We start from the raw sequence: 19,616 nt of genomic DNA on the forward strand, positions 1-19,616 counted from the left end.
TAGGATCTGTAAGATATACATGTATATTTGTATATTCAATATTTTGGAATTTTTACCTTCTAAGCAGAGCTGCCACTGTGGTTGCAACTCTCAACTCTCACCACTTCTGGAAATCAGAGCTTGGAATTTCAAGTCAAGAACTCAGGAAATGCATGGCTTCAGGTAAAAATGCAGAGCTGGGGCAGTGACAGAATCTGATATTTTGAGGCAGAATTGAATCAATATTACCATGAATTCATTGTCTCTTTTCAGCAAGTCCTAGCCTTGTGCACCTTAGAATTTCTGTGACAGCCCAGAGTTGTACACAAAACATACAGGTTTCTCTGCATTGAAAGAGGCAGGTTTTTGTGAATAGAAAAGGTAGCACATGAAGAAGCAATTACAGAATGTCATTATGTGCATGTAAAAGGCGGCAAATTCACGTGAGAGAGGAAATCCCACTTCTGGCACATTTAGCATTGAGTGCTTGTTTCTGCAACCTTAACCACGTTATTTTTGGGTTCATGTACATGTATGCCCAGTCTCTGGCAGGGATCCAGCACAGCCCTTGGCATGTTGGCTGCCAGTGGGAAGGATGGTAGTATCTGGTGTGCAGGCTCCCTGGAACACTGGTAGTGGGACTTGAACAGCTTTGTACGAGGTGGCCGCAGGCAAATGGCTGCTACTCCCCAATGCTAGTCTTTGATATGCGGAATGGCCAAGCACATCATGTTGGTTATACTGTAGTAATTAGATCACTTAGCTGCTTTAATCAGTGATATGAGTGTAAGTATAAGCATGAACAGCTTTTTATAAAGTTGTAAGACTCTCTCTTAAGTATGAAGCCAGTACTTATGGTGTGCCTGCTGACATTTCCCTGGAAGTCTCTGAATTGTTGAACAATTGTTATTAATTTCTGTCTTGTATTCTGCTGTAGAATTGCAGAGTACTTTAAAATCATTATATCTTCTAGTAATTAGTCTGATTTCCTTTAAGCTGAAAGACTTTGAGCTAATTAATCCTCTGAGTAGCTGTACACAGTAATAAGTTCACAGGTTAGCTGATACATTATTATTATGGTATGAATTAATTCCATGGAACAGAAAGCACAGGGACAATGGTCTACCTGTGATACATCTGCACTGTTGTTTGTAGTTTTTTTTTAAATTTTTTAATTGTACACGCATGAATGTATGTATTTATGCACAAGGCAAAATGGAAAAAATAATAATAAAACCCACACATTTTAAACTTTTGCCTACTTTTTATGTGGCTACAAATGGAACTCTTGTAGAAACAATTCATAACACTATTATTTTCTGTGAAAAATATTGTATAGTGCTTCAATTGAAAAGGGGGAGAAACCTTAATGAGAATGAATTCTCACTGTTGGTGTAAAGGAGGAACCAGAAAAGATGAGTGCTTCTACAGTTAGAAGTAGGATGAACACAAGACAGAAAATTCCTATTTATAAAATTATATAGAGAAACTTGCATTAAAAAATGCATAAGGAAATGTAAAATGAGATTACATATCAAAATGCAGTGAACGGACTTTATTGTGTAAGTTACTTACAGGTAGAAGTCTAAACCCTGAGTCATAGTATTCAGTAAATTACAAGGAAAAAGCTGATATCAAAAAAAGGATACCTCATGGAGGATATGTGTTATGTATCTTGGAGGAGATTATTCAAGTAATGAAAGGAAGACTGAAGACAAGCTTGGAATATTTTGTGCAATTCGTGTTATTTTACGTATACTGGAAAGAACAGTGCAGAACTAGGAGAGGTACAAACAGACAAAGAAATGATTAAAAAACCCCCAAAGTCAAGTACCTTAAACTTATGCAACATCTAGCAGCTACTGTGGATATATATGCATTGAGAAGAAAAGATGAACAGTAGATTCCTATTGAAAAGCTGTAAATTTTAAAGTAATATTCAAATATAAAGCCTAGACCCACTTTCAGTGAAATGGTTATTTCTTCCCAGCAGAAAATAAATTGGGGCATGAAATACCTTTTTTGTTATAAGAAATATCCCTGTGAGCAATAATTTTTATGTGATTTGCCACATAGGAAATCTTAGCCAGCAGCTTCTGCCATGAATTAAATTTCTACAAAAACCAGGAGAGCACCAAGAAGTTCAAGTAATATTAATAAGTTCTTGGGGGGTGACAAGTCCTGACTAATCTATTTTCATTACTTTTGAATATCTGTGCTAGATTTAGGATAAGATATCTCTTTTTCAAAGATAAATCCAGTAAGAGTTTCTGCTAGTTGAATGTAGACTGGACTGTCTAAAGTGTTACATAGACATTCAGTACCTGTCTTAGGAGATCTGCAACTTGAAAAGCTGTCCAGTTCTCAAATTCCTCTTGAGATGGTAGTTTTGTGGCCATGTTGCTATCCAGAGAGAAAGACTCGATCTATGTGAGTAAAACTGAACTGTTGCTTCACTGGTTTTTACTGAGCTGCTGTAGAAATCCTAGGAGGAAGTCCTTTTTGCAACTTTTTTCCTGTTTGCTCACTTAAAGTAAACGCCTATAAAGGCTTATTTAGGAAGTACTAATGTTATTCTGAGAGTCACTCTTTCCAGTATACGGAAACTGTAAGTTATTATATCAACATATGCAAATATCTGTCATTACTGAAATCAATTAAACAAATTCTGCTGAAAATCAGTGTATAAAATATTTCTGAGTCATCAGAACCTTTGAGGTTTAAATATGGAAATTATTTTTCGTATCTTACAAAAACAGTTGGTGATAGCCGTCTCTTGCTTACCTTGAGGTTATTGATCCAGTTTCTAGGATCTGCCTTCAGATTGCATTTGACTTGCTTATGGGTTTTGACATAACATGCTGTGGTGTTTAGACAGAAAAAACAGATCTCAGTTGCAGAACATTTACTGCCATATTGTCACATCATATAATCTCATTCTTTATGTCAAGTCTGGCCATCATACTTTTGGGCTTAAATAAATCACTCAGTTACCCTAAGGTGATGTATAATCTAAAGTTTTGGGGGTTGTTTTTGGTTTTGTTTGGTTTTGTCCCCCTATCATTACTGCCAAAGAACAAATGGTCAACAAATTCATTCCAGTGCTACATTATTTTTACAAAAGGTAGGGCTAACATAAAGTGCTTGTACTGAGTCAGACCATAAGCTCATCCAGGCTAGCCATTTTGAACCCAGGGACTTACTGGTCTGGATATGGTTTCTGCACATATGTATCACATATGCTACACCAATGACTCCCAAATTTGGAACTGTGACCATTATCCTTTAATGAGGGAGATGCGCAATGAACTGGGCAGGCACAGCCAGGAACTGATCCGGGGCAGAAGCCACAAGTTTTTAGTGGAGGCTGGGGCTCAGATGGAGTTGAGAGGGAGCAGAGCCAAGGAGGCTCAAGATGGGCACTTCTGCCGCTTCCCAGCCCTGTCTCTGTCCAGCCATCTCCCCTGAGCTGCATCCCTGCCCCACTCACAGCCCTTCTCTGCCTGTTCACCTCTAACACAGAACATACTTCCAGTTTGAGAGGAGCGGCGTACGCAATTTTTAAGCTGGAGAAGGGGGCAGGGTGCATTTTCTAAAATGGAGCAAGGGGGAAAAGTTCGAGAGCCATTGCTTTGTAGAATGGGCAATAAAATTGCAAACATGCAGCTGCAGCTGCTGAAACAAACCCAGATTATTTTGCTCAGTAGTTCTGAGTCACCACAACAGGAGAAATATGAAAGCTTCCATAAAAGGCTGGAGACCAAGGAATGTTATATTCTGCTTTCCAATTGCTCTTCCTGTTTTACTTCCCAGGTCAAAATGGATTTGGGGCACACGTTCAAATATTAAAATGGCTTTCGGCTAAGTTAAAATGTCAAATCTGCTATCCTCCTTCAAATTTTCCCGTGTGTATTTTTGCTGTTAGATTGACTGACAGGTCAGTTGTTGCCAGTGAATACTCTTAACTCTTTAATGTCTTATGACTTTGAAGAACATTGAATCTGCAAAAACTCAGCAGCTGGAATTTCAGAAATGCAGAATGGAGATAGAAGCCTTTGGAACTTCAGCTTTGCCTGCTCAGAATAATCTCCAAGTGCCTGGCTGTGTACGCTATGAGAAAAGTTATGTTGAATTTCATAGTGTTTTGGCTGTGACTTTTTCCAAGGGGGACAGCCTCTCCCCGGATGATGAGAGGGACCAATATTCTCTTCCACTGCGTGCAGGAAAAGAAGAGGTGCACATATTCCTTAAGAAGTTTTGTTTGCCTAGTTTGAGTGCAGAAGTAATTGTGTCAGTAGTACGGTCTTCATATATGGTGGAGGTGGGAAGCAGCTGGTGGGAGATACGTGTGAGTTACAGGTTTAATGGTTGCTTAGGGGAAACAACAAAATAACAGAAGGCATCAGGTGTGAAGCATGAATAAAGTGAAGCACAGCAATGCTGTTATTTCTGCGGTACAGGCCGAGTTTTGTTACTGAGTAGGTGTAAGCAGTTCTAGTTCAGAACAGCTCAAAGGCAGATTAAATATAGTTCGAGGATTTTGCAATTCAGTGCATGCTGCCAGCAGTATCTGCTCCTCTTCTCACCATGGGTCAGTAGACCGTCAGCATTTTCAGAAATACTGGCATGCGAGGAGCTGCTCCTTGCTGCCTGCTGCCCTCCGCTGTTATGTTCCTATATGCATGATAGTCTTCAGTGTGAAGTGAAGCTATGCCTTGCCAGCTCGCCCACCTTGCTGTGCCCAGGCCTCCCTCTTCTCCCATCTGGCTTCTCTCTGATTGCTCTCCTCTAACACTAACTTTTGGCTAATTCTCCTGTCATTGCCTGTGTGACATTGCCTTCATTTGTATTCTGGATTTTCAGGAGAGTACTCTCAAGAAGCCAGTGTTTATGCAGTTCTCCTCTCTCCACTGAATGTGACAGAGATCTGTTTGTGAAGGTCATGTTCAGCTTTGTGTTCCCAAAGCGGCTCTAGCAGAGATGGTTGAATCACAGGGACTGTAGCTTGCAAGAAGTATTTTGCCATTTGTGTTTTAGTTAGATTAAAAATGATGACAACAACAAAAAATTTAAAAAAACAGAGACACGGGGAGGCTCATCTGGGATCCTGGTGCTAACCTCTCAATGCTGATGTTGATGTTGGCTTGATCAATGCTGTAGTTTTCTTTCCTTGAGTGTGTGCAGCAAAAATGGAGAATATTATCATGCACTTTCAGTTGCTTTCCACTACCTTCAAGGGGATTATTTCAACAATTGTTGGCTAGGAAGACCCCAGATTTAGTTACCACTTCTACTTAGCACCCTCATACTCCTAGTTACCTATGCAGTATACCACCTTTCATGGCAATCCAAGTAAATATATGCACTTGAACATGTTGGCTGTGTGGGCTATGGTGGGGGTGATCCTTGAGCAGAACATTGAGGTATCCAGAAAAAGATGGGCACAGATGCTCTTTCTTTTGAAGCGACCAGGTGCCTACACATAAGTTTCAAGCAGATTGTAGAGGCTTGAGTGAGAACCAGCACTAGCCCTGGGCAGATCATGCTCACTTGCTACTTAATATTCCCTGGAGCCTCTTGATCAGACATGGATAGCAGAGCTAAAAACTTGTATCTAACTAGAAATATTAACACTTTTGATCTGTAGTTTACAATTTCACTTCTCAAAAAAAGACAGAAATCTGATTTTGTATATTAAGAAATTTCATTTTTCTGGACCCTTTAGCAAAAATAACATCTACTATTTGAGAACTACCAAATTTCAGAGGAATCTTAGTCAACGTGTGCTTTTTATACAGCAGGTAATCTAACCTCTGAACAGAAAGTCATTCTCATACATAACTTGTACGTAAAGCAGAATTAACACATCATTACGGTATATATTTGAATGGTTTTAGTAGGTATGGTGGTGTTTAGTAGGCATGGTGGTGTTGGGTTGATGGTTGGACTTGATAATCTTAGAGGTGTTTTCCAATCTATGATTCTATGATTCTGTAATGTTTTTTCCTACAGTCTGAAATGTGCAGGCCACATAAGAGGCATGTTTTTACAGGCTACAACTCCCTGGAGTTTCATAAAGTTCTCAGTTTGTGATAGCATAGAAATTGTTAATAAACAGTATAAAACCCGACTCCTAGATCATACCACATGCATCTTAGTAAATACAGCTATATATTTTCATGAACATAAGCACTAAATGTGTTAAATTATTTCAAAACTTTCAAAGTCAAGTTCTGCTTTGCAAAAGCCTGTAGCAGCTGCATGCAACATATTACTGGATATAACACTGGAATATTGCTCTCTGTAAAGTGCACTTGAGTGAAATAGCTCAATGAAGTATTACTGTATATAAAATATGAGCCATTGTCACTGATTATTTTGCCCAATTTATACAAAAATAATGCAAAGGAATGTGACTTACCATATACTCATTTTTCTTTTCCCAGGCACACATATTGGATTTGATTCCAAAGAAGTTAAAGGAGCAGTTTCTCATGTCTGCTCTTCCTCCTTAAACTGTCCCATATGTATTTTGTTGTTGTTGGTGTGATTGACAGGCTTGGCATTCAAGGTGGGTGGGAGAAAAGCTTGCTTAAAGTAAAAAGCTGGAATAGTGTCATAGTCTGAATAAGTTCACAGAGAACATCGGAAAATGAAGGCTTACTTACAGCTATCTGTCTAGAGGTTTGATAAAATGTTGCTAATTGGTTTTGTCCTTCTATGTTATTTAACAGGAAATAAAAATAACATAATCAACAGAAATCATAGCATCTGGAAGGGACCTCAGAAGGTCTAGGCAGGCTTTAGCAGAAAGGCAGGATCAAATACAACTAGAGCAAATTGGGTCAGTCTTGGAAATCAATTTGGTAACCCCTTTTTCTAACTAAGGTCTTGGGGTAGCATTAGGATCACCACATCCTTGGGTGGCACAGCAGAAGAACTCTAATAATTCTCTACTATACTGATGAAGGGTGCAAGAGAGAGTGCCTGTTGGTAAGGATAATTGTTGTCTAAGCACCAGATGGGCTGAACCTGGACCTTCGCTCTTTCCTGAGGAAGAAAACCCAGTTTCCTTAGCATTTCTTCATTAATAATGATTGTCTTGTTTAACCTTTTTGTTCTCAGCACTCTCTTCAGTTTGGCTCCATCTTAACTGAAAAATAAGATGGACAAACTAGCCCCAGGATACTATTCTTTATCCTGTGGTAATTACTTCTGTCTCAGCAATATCCCAATGTATGTTAGAATTGTGCTTGTTATTCAACATTCATGTTATTAACAAAATACTGAATACACTTAAAACCAGAGCAAGTTCCTGTGGGACTGTACTTGAAATACACCCTGAGTTTGAAGGTAATTCGCAGATATCTTCTCAGATGGGCACTTACAATATACAGTACTTTTGTCACATTTCTCTAGTTTGCGTGTGAAGATTTTTATATGGAACTACATCAAAAGCCTTAGTGATAATATGTACTTTGGACCCCTTATCTACTAGGTAGCTATCACATCAAGGAAGGAAATGAAACTGATTTGACACAGTTTGTTTTTGACAATCCAGTTTTTACTGCAGTATTAAAGAAAAAATTCATAAGTATATTGAGGCCCAAAATTTGCTTTACTATATTTGTGAGAATTGAAGTTGGGCTGATTGTTCTGTAGTTCCCTGTCCTCCTTCCCCGCTCATCTTAAAGGACGGATGTTTGCCCTTTTTTAGCTACTGACATTTTACTGACCTACATTATGTGCTAAATTCATAGCACTCAGAGTTCAACGATAATGCTTTGGCTAGTTCTTTACATAATCTGTACTGACAATATCATTATGCCATTCTTATTTAAATTTCTAATCCACCTTAATATTGGTAATAAATATCCTGATCCTGCTGTGGCTGCCATAAAAATTAAGCATCTTGTCACAATCTTTTCTGGGAAGACTAAGAAAATACTTCAGTTTTCTCTCGTATTTGTAATTTATTCTCTTTCTCCCCACTAAGGTATGGATCTGTAATTCCCTGCTATTCTCTTACTAGTATTTCAGGAACCACAGTAACTTGAATGGACTTTGGATGAACCTGTGAATGAGGGAAGTGTCACAGGCTTTTCCAATGGTGCCACAGGTAAGTACTAAGGGAAGGAGTTTCTTACAAAATTACTTTCTGCAGAAACATTTTTGTACTGAGGACGGTTTAGCTTAATTGTGTTCTGGCATGTGCCTTTATAATTGAATTGTTTTTTGGTTTTCAACATTTGTTTTTTGGAAATTCTTGTTGAAATTCTAAAAATCATGCAACAAGAAGGTATTCAAAATCACTTCTTTTTGTGCAGCAATGCAGTATTCCTTAAAACTGACATCTCTTCTTACAATAATAAAACCATAATGCAAAATTCATAACCGCTTTTGTAATGGTGTGACCTGTCTCAGAGCTGGATTGTAACTCAGAATGTGGCACACGCAACAAAATTTTCCTTGTTTTACAGAAGAATTGGGGTTTAGGAGCTATAACTGGTTCCGTATTACAATACATACTCCAAGAGTGGCAACATGTACTATCGTTTTTTGAGTTGTAATTGTATTTTCACTTTTTTTTTTCCTACTGTGCCAACCAGTTATATAAGGCATGGAAATGGAGTTCGAGAGTCTTGGGTTCCCTTTGTGACTGATGTAGATTATTTTTTATGATTTAGAAAAGTCAATTAGGGGGCCTTTCAGAGGCCAAAGGGAACTCTAGCTGTCTAAATATTTAATGAATCTTTGCAAATCTCTTTATTTTCTGTCCTGGTGTTTTCTTCCACCTTTGTTTCTGTGAGAGGATTTAGTACTGTAGGAGGGAGAAGCACAGGGAGCCTTAATATATGAATGATTTCTCAAATGTTACGAAAGATTTCATGTTAGAAAGTGACCATGTGGCTTTTGCAGATGTCTGTTCTTCTGTTTTGGTTCCCCCTCCCCCCAGTAAACGATATCTTTTCAGTTTTACTAACTGCATGTTATATCAATTTTGTGTACTGTTTGTTGTAATACAGAGCAATAATCTGTAGAACTTCTTTGAGCAGCTATCTTACAAGTCAACACAAAATTTACTGGAGGATTCTGGCATCTAGACTATGTTACTGAAAAATAATTAACTGTTCATGGTAAGGAACAAAAATGATCCATTTGCATTACTGAATTGAAGTATGTCTCTGTGTAGCCCTAAATAGAACTCTAAAATGCATTTCCTTCTTGTGATTTTAAAAGACCCTGATGCAAAGAGGCCTCAAATGGAAGAGATCAAAAGCACAAAAAACAAACCCCAGACCCAAAGAACTTGCTAAGAATGGATAGCACCATTGCTATACCAAAAACACCATGGTTGTTTGCTAGTTTGAAATCTGCCACTTTTAAATCACTACCTCTATATCCAGTTTGCTGCATAAATATACCCTTTTTCTTTATTTCTCTTGTTCTTCAACCCATTCCTCAGGCATTTTGTTTCAGCAGAATTTTAATTATTGCCAAATGCTAGGCTTTTTTTGTTTGCTTGTTTTGTGCCACAGAGGCTGGATATGTGGCATAAAAACCATTGTCCTAAGGACAATTGCTTTTTGTTTTATCCCTCAGACTTCTAAAATCTTCTTATATGGCTTTTGATTGTTAGTTTGACCTTCTCTTTAAATCTAGCAACAGATTCACCATTATTCTAGAGAGATTTTCCCACATCTAACCATGCATTAAAAACGTACTTATTCTCATATGTATTTGTTTGTATGCTGAATTTTACACCTAGTTTTCTTTATCTTTTCAAAAATTCATGTTTTTAACTAGGACAATAAAATATAACAGTAATAAAAACCCAACCTGCTACAAAAGTGACATTGTTCATCAGAAATTCTATTTGACTTTTCTGAACGCTGGAATTGATGCTGTACTGCTTGGTTGTGATATCCTTCGCAAGTGCTCAGTATTCTTTGCAGTTTAAAACTGAGCTGCCGCTTTGATTTTTATTCGTTTGAACACCTTGGAAGAACTTGCAGTCTGTTCCTCTAGATTCATATGCTGGCTTGTATAGTTTATACTTACATTTATATCGTTTCTTTATAGAACTTCTTTGAAATTCATCTGTATGTTGACTACTCTGATAAAATGTAGGAAAATGTGTATGAACAGATTTCTGTCTGGCAACACTTATATGCATTAAAATATAGTAAGTAAATTTCAAAACAGAAAAAGAATATTACTTCAGTGTCTTGTCTTATCATCTAAATAACGTTCCTCGGCAGCTTAAATTTTAAAAGCTGCGACTGATGCTCATTTTAAATTATTTTGTTTATGTTCTTTTGATGTATTTTGTTAGTACAATGAATTCTTAAACACTTGATTTCTTTGAGTCTTGTACATTGATATGTGTAGAACATCTTTCATCATGCACATGACTCTTGATACGAGATAAATTGAAAAATGTTAAATTACTACTTCAACTCCCAGTGGGCATATGAATGCATCATTGTATGGTATTTTACTGTGGAAGATCTCAGCAAAAGCTTGACCCTGTAGGTGTTGAAGATTGCCATGAAGTTAGTATAAGAACCAGAGTGGTGGGGTTTTTTTGCTGCATCTACTTCCCAGGTCCATAGTTCTCTGTCACTGCAATGAACTTGGCCAATTGCTCTTCCTGTTTTACTTCCCAGTGCAAAATGGATTTGGGGCACACGTTCAAATATTAAAATGGCTTTCGGCTAAGTTAAAATGTCAGATCTGCTATCCTCCTTCAAATTTTCCCGTGTGTATTTTTGCTGTTAGATTGACTGACAGGTCAGTTGTTGCCAGTGAATACTCTTAACTCTTTAATGTCTTATGACTTTGAAGAACATTGAATCTGCAAAAACTCAGCAGCTGGAATTTCAGAAATGGTGTTTATTGCTTAGTGTCATAACGAGAGCATGCGGAAGGAAGGAAGCGTAAAGTGATGGTTTTGGGGAGCCCAGAGAGTTCAGGGAAGCATGTTCGCTTTATGGATAAAAGGAATTGGGTGGAGTGTATGTGTCAGCTGGCCAGCATCCAGATGCTGTTTGGACCAAAAATAAGCAGACCTCCTCCCTGCTTCCAGTCAACAGAGCCCTGAAAATGAAGTTGGAAAAATTAACTTCTGAGCCTGTTAAATAAAGACAGAAGAAAGGAGGAATTCAAAAGGGAAAGCAGGGCCTAGAAGATGGGTAGAGAAGTCGGAGACTGACAAAGGGAGGGAGTGTAGAAGTGGCAGGGTACAAAAAGTAATGAAAATGAGAAAGGAGGTGATGGAAAGACAAGCTGGATAAATAGAGACTGTTTCTCAAGGTTTTTGGACTTATACAGAGCTTTTAGATGTCTTCTGTCCTTAGCCTGCTGACATAGATAAAATTTTATGAGCAGAGTTTATTTGACAGTCAACAGAGAGAGAATACGATAAAATCTCAATAAATAAGAAAGACCTTAGGAGCTGAGAGATCTATAGGTGTGTTTTTTTATTTTTTTTTGATTCTGACTGCGGTATTTGGGGAGATCCAGAAGAGACATTTCAAGAGATATTACATTCATGATAATAAATTATAAGTGAAAGAACTATCAAGATAAAATGAAAAAGTACTTTTATATTTTTCTCATTTGAGTCACACAATTCAATGTCATAACATTTTATTCTAGCTCCTTTTTATTAGTTTGGTTTTGGTTATCATTTAGGTAAGGGTTCTGTCATCAGACTTCTCTATCAGCATGGTATCAAATGAAATCAGTTCTAGGTAAAATGACCTTGCGATAACAAGAAAGGTATGGAAGAAACTGACACTCAGAGACAGATTCTTCTCCCCACCAATTCTGGAGGTGTCTTCTATTTTTATCTGGTGAATATAATCAGAATTTAGTATGGTTATGTCCGTTCTCTTTTCATTTTTTCTTGTGAACTGGCTTTTGTGAACCTTTCTTCCATAGCTTTAGCATCTCCAGTTCAATCGTTGTAGAAATGCTAAGGAAAGCCGTGAATATTCTCACAGGTATTTTCTTTGCACAGTGCCAGAATTGCCTGTTGCAGTACGAATTGATGAAGCTACAGAGTTGTTTGAGTCTATTCTTCTCTCCTCTCTTCCAAAGGCAGAAGTCATGCTAATCATGTTAGTTTATTTGCAAGGAAATATGAGTTGCCTATTGGAAAAATGCTAGGGATTCTAAATATAAGAAGGTAGAGGGTGAATAATGATGTGGGATGTACCAAAAGGCAGTTTTGTGGTACCAGCTGGAGTTCGTGGGAACAAAGGTAGTAGCTGACTGCTGCATGTGTGTGTCTTGCATGACAAACAATACCACTAACGTATATCTCAAGATGTTTACTGTTTCTAGGGAATATACTAGGGAATGAAGGGCTCAATATCCATGCATATTGCAACCTAATGGAGAAAACTCCAGTAACAGCTGCTCTTATGTGTTGTAAACATTCCTCTGATAAGCTTTTTAAGGATCTATATATGAGGTCTTCACTATGCATCCATCTACTGACAGTATTATGAATATTGTATTTCTGACCTTCAGATTTTCTCTCTTGATCTCTGGTTAAATGATAGATTTGCCAGTTTGACACTGCTGACATTCTGTCTGCCTGGTCTAACTGTTATACCATGATTCCTTGTGATACCATTGTCATTGGAATGATATATCTCAGATGATGAGTATAATTTGAAGCAACATGGGAAATAAACACACTGGCTAAACTTCATTTACAACAAGACTTTTTGTTGCAAAATGCCTTCTTCAATGTGCAGTATAATTGATTTTTTGTAATGTTGATATGTTTAAGAACACTGCTGTTTTATCAGATAATGTAAAGGAGGATGAGCTACTATTCAGGTGGATACGGAGTATCTCAATTATGGTTTTAGTCAGATTTTTCCCTTGCTTTTAATTTCCCATGCACTTTATTACTGGGCTGTGCAAGACAATCAGCTGGACTGTAATAGAAATAGAAGTTTCCTATTTTGCTTCACTTCTCTAGAAAGTGAATGCTTCACTTCTCTAGAAAGAAGATCCAGAAGGCCCTTCTGGATCAATGGGACAAGGTCAGTTGTATGAGGTTTAAAAAGGCCAAGTGCCAGGTCCTACATTTCGGTCCCAACAACCCCATGCAACGCTACAGGCTTGGGGAAGAGTGGCTGGAAAGCTGGCTGGTGGAAAAGGACCTTGGGGTGTTGGTTGACAGCCAGCTGAATGTGAGCCAGCAGTGTGCCCAGGTGGTCAAGAAGGCCAACGGCATCCTGGCTTGTATGAGGAATAGTGTGGCCAGCAGGAACAGGGAAGTGACCATGCCCTTGTACTTGGCACTGGTGAGGCTGCACCTCGAATACTGTGTGCAGTTTGGGGCCCTGCGGTACAAGAAGGACATTGAGTTGCTGGAGCAAGTCCAGAGAAGGGCAAAGAAGCTGATGAATGGCCTAGTCCACAAGTCTTACTTGGAGTGGCTGGGGGAACTGGGGCTGTTTAGTCTGGAGAAGAGGAGGCTGAAGGAAGGCCTTCTTGATCTCTAGACCTTCCTGAAAGCAGGTTGTAGTGAGGCAGGTGTTGGTCTCTTCTCCCAAGTAACTAGTGATAGGATGAGAGGAAATGGATTCGAGTTGTGTCAGGGGAGGTTTAGGTTGGATATTAGGAAAAATTTCTTTACTGAAAGAGTGGTCAGGTGTTGGAACAGGCTGCCCAGGTAAGTGGTGGAGTCACCATCCCTGGAGGTGTTCAAAAAATGTGTAGATATGGCACTTTAGTACATGGTTTAGTAGGCATGGTGGTGATGGCTTGATGCTTGGCCTTGATGATCTTAGAGGTCTTTTCCAACTTTAGTGATTCTATGATTCTGTGATAGGTTGTCTTCTCTATAAATGGTGAAAGTTAACTTGCCTTCACTTCTCTAGAAGTGAATCATAAACTGTATGAGGTGAGAAAGAGAAGAAATCAATGCATAAAAGTTTTGCACTCTGGTATAATATTTTTCATATGCTTGTTTTATGTTTTTGAACACACTTCAAAAGCAGCCCTACCTTAGAATTCCATGCCTGTTTTCAAAAGTTGATTGGATGTATGAGGTGAATGAGACCTTGATAATGTTACCTACATTCCTGATAAATTGAAGTCTATTTTGATGCAAGTATTTTGTGAAAAGTCAGTGGGAGTTGTTTATGCATGATCTTCATGTCCTCATTCCTTTGTTATTAAAAAGAAATGAAATGAGAACTTAAACGTTAAAAGAAAAAATTGTCCACAATAAATGTCAGGCTGATAAAAGCCTCACCACTGAACTTCAGAACAGTGAGATCTGACAATGATGTGATTATCCTTTGAGGTCAGAAGTTAAAAGTCAGATGAAGCAGTGATTTTAGTTCTCTGCAACCTACACATTCTGTATAAAGTCCCATGCCTCATTTGCCACATCTTTTCCACTGTCCAGAGCATGATCTATTATTTCTGTTTGCAATTTTGCATCTCTCCATTATTGGCAGACTACAGCAGACAATTGAATTTTCTGGCATTTCTCACCTCTTGGTCAGCTGTGTAGCAGTTCACAACCAAAGCACTTAATGTGCTGTATATGTGACTAGCACATGTGAGTGCAAAAGCTATGGAAGCATGCACTAGCCCTGATATACCTGTATCACCAAAACGAAGTAGAATTGCCCATATCTTATAACTGATTACAGATTATTTAATGTCATTGCAAAATTGCTCTTAATGGTAGTTAATCTCTTCTCTTTCCTGTTGACTTTGGTAGCTGACGTTAGTTTAGTTTGATTTAGAGGCACAGAAATGATTTTATCACTTAGAGTTAACACTTTATCACAGTGTGTGCTGAAGGCATTCTGATCCAGTGTCCCTATCACATCACTGAGATGATGCCATAATTGTTGCCTACCCTGCCAGCCCAGCTTTTGGATTTCTACTGATAGTTTGAAAATTTCTTACATCAGCTTCTAGAGTCATGTTTTTTTTCTGCTATTAAGGAAAGCTCAATAACATGTAAGGGAAAATAACTACCAAGCAGTTTTGAGATTACATCTGGAAAGCCACAAAATCACTTACTCATTAGTTTCTTTCCTTATTGGGGATCTTACTGACTTTTTTCCCCTATGAATTTATCTAGCAAGACTTGATAAATAAATGCAGGTCTAAGCAATGCCTAAATTGACGTACTGGAAGACTTACGTGCTGAAAACTACTATGCATAGAATCACAGAAGATCTTGGGTTGGAAGGGACCTATAAGGATCATCCAGTACAACTCCCTGCTCCTTGCAGGACTGCATAATACTAAACCAAACATCAGCACACTCCTTGCTGTCCTCAGGCTCAGGTGCTTTAGGCTACAAGCTGACAGTTTGTACTGGGATGAGGCCAGGGCTTCCAGTTTGTACGGGGATGGGGCCCAGTCTGTACAGGGAAGGGGGCAGGAGATCCAGTTTGTGTTGAGACATGGGCCAGTCCGTACTGGGACATGGCCAGGGGATCCAGTCTGTACTGGAACTGGGCCCAGATTGTACTGGGAAGAGTCCAGGGGGTCCAGTTTGTACTGGGAGGAAGCCAAGGGATTCAGTTTGTACTGGGATGGGGCTCAGTCTGTACTTGGAGGTGGCCAGTGAATACAGGTTCTGTTCTGAATGGACTGAACTCAGGAAGTTCATAATACTATAAATAATTTTTTTCATTTTCCTTCCAGTTCTCACAATAGATGGATTGCACTCAGCTCTCTTACCTCTTGCTGTCTCTCTCACAGCATGCAGAACCCTGTGAGTCAACACTCTGTAAGAGCAGAACAGCAGGAGAGCAGGGCCAAAAAGAATGTAATATTTTTGTGGAGGTTTTCTTAGATCAGTCTCCTTCAGATTTCTTGTCTGTATCCCAGGAAACTTGAGAGCACAGATACTTGCTTGTCAAGAGGCTCTCTGAAACAAAAGTAGCCTGAAACACATCACTCCTGCACAAGTGTGGTTATGAATCTCTGAGAGGGCGAGGAACATCCTAGGAGGCATGTGGTGGCCAGCTTTGGCTGGCGCTCTGAAAGACTGGCTTCCACTCTGCTACTGACAGAAACCTGGCTGAAACTCTCTGATGTGATATGAGGCCATATATTCGTAAGGATTGCCTTTCTGCTTCCCTTTTTTTCTGGATTTCTGTCAACTTGTCTGCCTTCAGATTGAAAACTGCCTATGGGAGTGGGGGGTTGTCCCCCTCTTGAAAGATTAGAAACATGTCAACAATAAGGTGATTCTATCGTGGAAAAGCTGCTTTCTGTGTTTGCTGACCCCATCTAAATGACAGAGCCTTTGTATTTATGGTATTTAGTCGTCTAACGTAAACATCTCTTCCTGTACTACCTGTAATTACTAAGAAAATACTTTTACAATTAGTTTCTACCATTAACTCCAGTTCTAGAAACTCTTAGCAGTGTCTCTGTACAACTGCACATAGAATAGTTCTAGAGCATCCATGCTCTAAAAGTAGACTCTGTCCAAATACAATCAATCTCAGAAAGAGCAAAGTTGAGATGCAGCATTTCATATAAAATTTCTCAGTGATATTTGATAGTTTCATAATGGTAGTAGAAGAGCTGACCCTCCGCTGTTCAATTCTTGTGCATCATTTAATGTGGTTGTAGAGAATGGATCTTTAGATTCTCGCTTATGCTCCCAGAGGAGATTAAAATAGTACTGGAAACTATTTATCAAATGTTACATGGGAATGTCAGTACTGAGGCTTAATGTTTGGTGAGAGGATTTTAGTAGGTTTTTGCCTAATTCCCCAGTGGATTGTATCCTTTAGGCCATTCGCACACATGGAGTGTTCTAACAAATATTCTAAAAATTCTTTTTCACATTCACTCTCACAAAATATACTGCAGAAAATTGTTAATCTGATTATTTTGTTTAGAGATCTTAACTGCAAATCCATCGCAGACAAACCCACTCATTTTTATAAACTGAATAAGCAAAGATAAAAGCACTATCAGAAAGGATGCCTTTTAGCAAACTGTTTTATCACAATGACCCTGGAACTATTCAATTAAAGTTCGGGAGAAGAACTTGAATCAAATGAAGTGCTGTTTATTTCCAGAGAGGATCTTAATCCTTGATATGCTTTGCTAACATTACAGGATCTTCTGGGAGAAGTTAGTGCTTGCCTTTCTTTGAAGTTAACAACTGAATTCTGAAGACTTTTCAAGGGAGTAGAGCACTTTGCTGGACTGACACAGCACAAAGGTGGTGAAATCACATCTTTGTTGACGAAAGTTTTTCGGTACGTTTTGAGAAGATGAGTTGGAGCTAAAAAGAAGTGAGGAGGATTGATGGGTAACTACACATTTCAGTGTTTGAATAACATTTCAGAGAAGGATAATAAAATACTACATTTTTTTTTCTCCTCCTGAAACTTGATGAGGACATAGTAGAACAGGGGATGTATAGTAGCACAAACTGCACTGAGGAATAAGATATTGCAGATGGTTTCATCAGGTGAGATACCCTGTGTGTTTTCAGTCAGCACTAGGGCATAAATAGGAACAGAAGAAGACTTTTTGAATGGTGAAAAGCATTTTATGTTGAACAGCTTTTAATCTAGTGAAGCTGATCTTTATATAATGTCTAACTAGAAAAGCTTTCTTCTAAAAGAGTAGCACAATGAAGTTGCAAATCCATTTGGTACATTATGAAATTAGAATTTTGAAGTAGACTGCTTGATTTGAAGAAGGGGTCTTGAACTCAGGTGGAAATTGTTCTCAACAAATATACTCTTTCATGCAGCAGAGTGAAGGTGGCAGTGGCCACGTACACATACTGGACAGTTTTTTCCACTTCAGGAAAATTAATTGAATACCATTTTAATGATACTTTCTTTCACTGTGCTACATTTGTTTGTTACAGGATTAACAAATGCAATTTCAAATAATTCACTTCAGTAGCAAATCTCCTGTCAACAATGAATACACGTAGTTATAGTCCTGGGTAAATCCCAGTAAGACCAAGACACTAGTCAGCCATCCCTGATTTAATCAGTTATTTTCCTTTACATTTGTTCTATATATTTATTCTGCAAGGTAGCAATGGTGATCAAAAACACATTTAAAAGCAAAACAATGAATGATCATCTGCAGTTGCAGATAACCTGCCATTGCAAATATCTGTTACCACAGATTTATTCAGTGAAACAGTTTCTAAGAGGAGTTGCAATGCTATAGGGCTAGCTTAACTCTGATGATATACATACAGTGTGTATATGAGATGCTAGCATTTAATCAAGAGAAATATCAAGCATTATAATGCCATGTTGTAACAAACCAAAAGGGGGAGTACTTAACAACTACATTGATTCGTTAGAACTCAGGAATAGAAACTGAAAGCAGGAGTTTTAATGCAAGGCAGCTGAACATGGGTAATCTCTTCAACACTTGTTGACAATGAAAATCAATTTCCTAAAAGAAGGCTTTGTCAGATCTTTAGACTCAAAATAATTAAGCCACCTCATGTACACATAAAATAAAATAAAATAGTAAATGCCTTACTGAGCCAGAACCATTACAGTTGGTTTTCAAAAATGGAGTGGTGTTTTTTGGTCACTTGGAAAGGAGTGTGATAGTTTCTTCATTTATTTGACTGGATGGTTAATTTGTTAAGTGTAAAATTTGGAATATTTACACATACAGAATTACTGTTTCGTTTTCTTTCCTGCATTTATGCACTAAACACAGGTTCTATCTATGATTTTACCATAGATAGCTGATGCACTTACTTTATGTTGATGGCATTTACTATGAGACCTTTTATTGTTACTGCTGAGATAGGGATCTAGCCCACAGTATACATTCATGCAGGAGACATTTGCAGCTGTCAGACAGTTGGCAGCTCATTGGCTTGTTTTGAGATCTGTGGATAAAAAACTGCAGATTAATGACAAGATGTAGGATTGTATTTTTTTTGCTTAGTGACGCCTGGTATCAAGGGGGCTTAACATGATAGTTGACTGTTAGTTTACCCTGGCAAATTCTATGTGGAAGACAACAGTAAAGTAATGCCACACTTTTCACAGAAAATGTTATACTTTGCCTTTTATTTGGGAATCTTCATGTTCTTCAATGGTATTCACACAATTTAAGCAAGTCATAATTACTGAAGTTAGACAGAATTCTTAATGTTCCCCTATTTGTCAGCAAAGGTAATATAACAAATATATTTGTCAGAGCTTTGCTCTGTACAAGCGTGCAACAGCCTCTCACTGTACCTTAGTATCATAGAATGGTTAGGGTTGGAAAGGACCTTAAAGATCATCCAGTTCCAACCCCCCTGCCATGAGCAAGGACATCTTCCACTAGACCAGGTTGCTCAGAGCTCCATCTGACCTAGCCTTGAGCACTTCCAGGGATGGGGCATCCACAACTTCTCTGGGCAACCTGTTCCAGTGCCTCACCATCCTCATGGTGAAGAATTTCTTCCTAATATCTAATCTAAATCTGCCCTCTTTTAGTTTACAGCCATTCCCCCTTGTCCCATCACTACACACCCTTGTGAAAAGTCCCTCTCCATCCTTCCTGTAGGGCCCCTTCAGGTACTGGAAGGCTGCTATGAGGTCACCCCGGAGCCTTCTCTTCTCCAGGCTGAACAG

The 19,616-nt window shown here is 38.5% G+C and overlaps 2 protein-coding genes across 9 annotated transcripts in view; one reads left to right on the plus strand and one right to left on the minus strand.

Moving 5' to 3' along the window:
- The window catches only part of BLNK (B cell linker), a 105,525-nt gene extending 102,713 nt beyond the window's left edge, over positions 1–2,812 (minus strand). For 3 of the 7 annotated variants that reach the window (XR_012764283.1, XM_075423502.1, XM_075423499.1), the window contains exon 1: positions 2,304–2,370. Coding sequence is in view for 1 of the 7 variants with exons in the window: in XM_075423506.1 (XP_075279621.1) it covers positions 2,304–2,378 (75 nt within the window). In the remaining 6 variants the exon portion in view is untranslated. Of the gene's footprint in view, positions 1–2,303; positions 2,400–2,763 lie in introns of those variants that run through there. The other 4 variants (XM_075423500.1, XM_075423503.1, XM_075423506.1 and 1 more) reach the window with 4 other exon arrangements.
- DNTT (DNA nucleotidylexotransferase) overlaps positions 1–19,616 on the plus strand; it is a 149,996-nt gene that overhangs the window by 6,914 nt on the left and 123,466 nt on the right. The window contains exons 1-3 of one of the 2 annotated variants that reach the window (XM_075423509.1): positions 102–162; positions 6,426–6,550; positions 8,012–8,098. In XM_075423509.1, the coding sequence (XP_075279624.1) occupies positions 8,060–8,098 (39 nt within the window). In that variant the 5' untranslated portion in view covers positions 102–162; positions 6,426–6,550; positions 8,012–8,059. Of the gene's footprint in view, positions 1–101; positions 163–6,425; positions 6,551–8,011; positions 8,099–19,616 lie in introns of those variants that run through there. The other variant, XM_075423510.1, reaches the window with a different exon arrangement.

The sequence above is a fragment of the Opisthocomus hoazin genome, chromosome 6 (genome assembly GCF_030867145.1).
Source record: "Opisthocomus hoazin isolate bOpiHoa1 chromosome 6, bOpiHoa1.hap1, whole genome shotgun sequence".
Taxonomy (NCBI): domain Eukaryota; kingdom Metazoa; phylum Chordata; class Aves; order Opisthocomiformes; family Opisthocomidae; genus Opisthocomus; species Opisthocomus hoazin.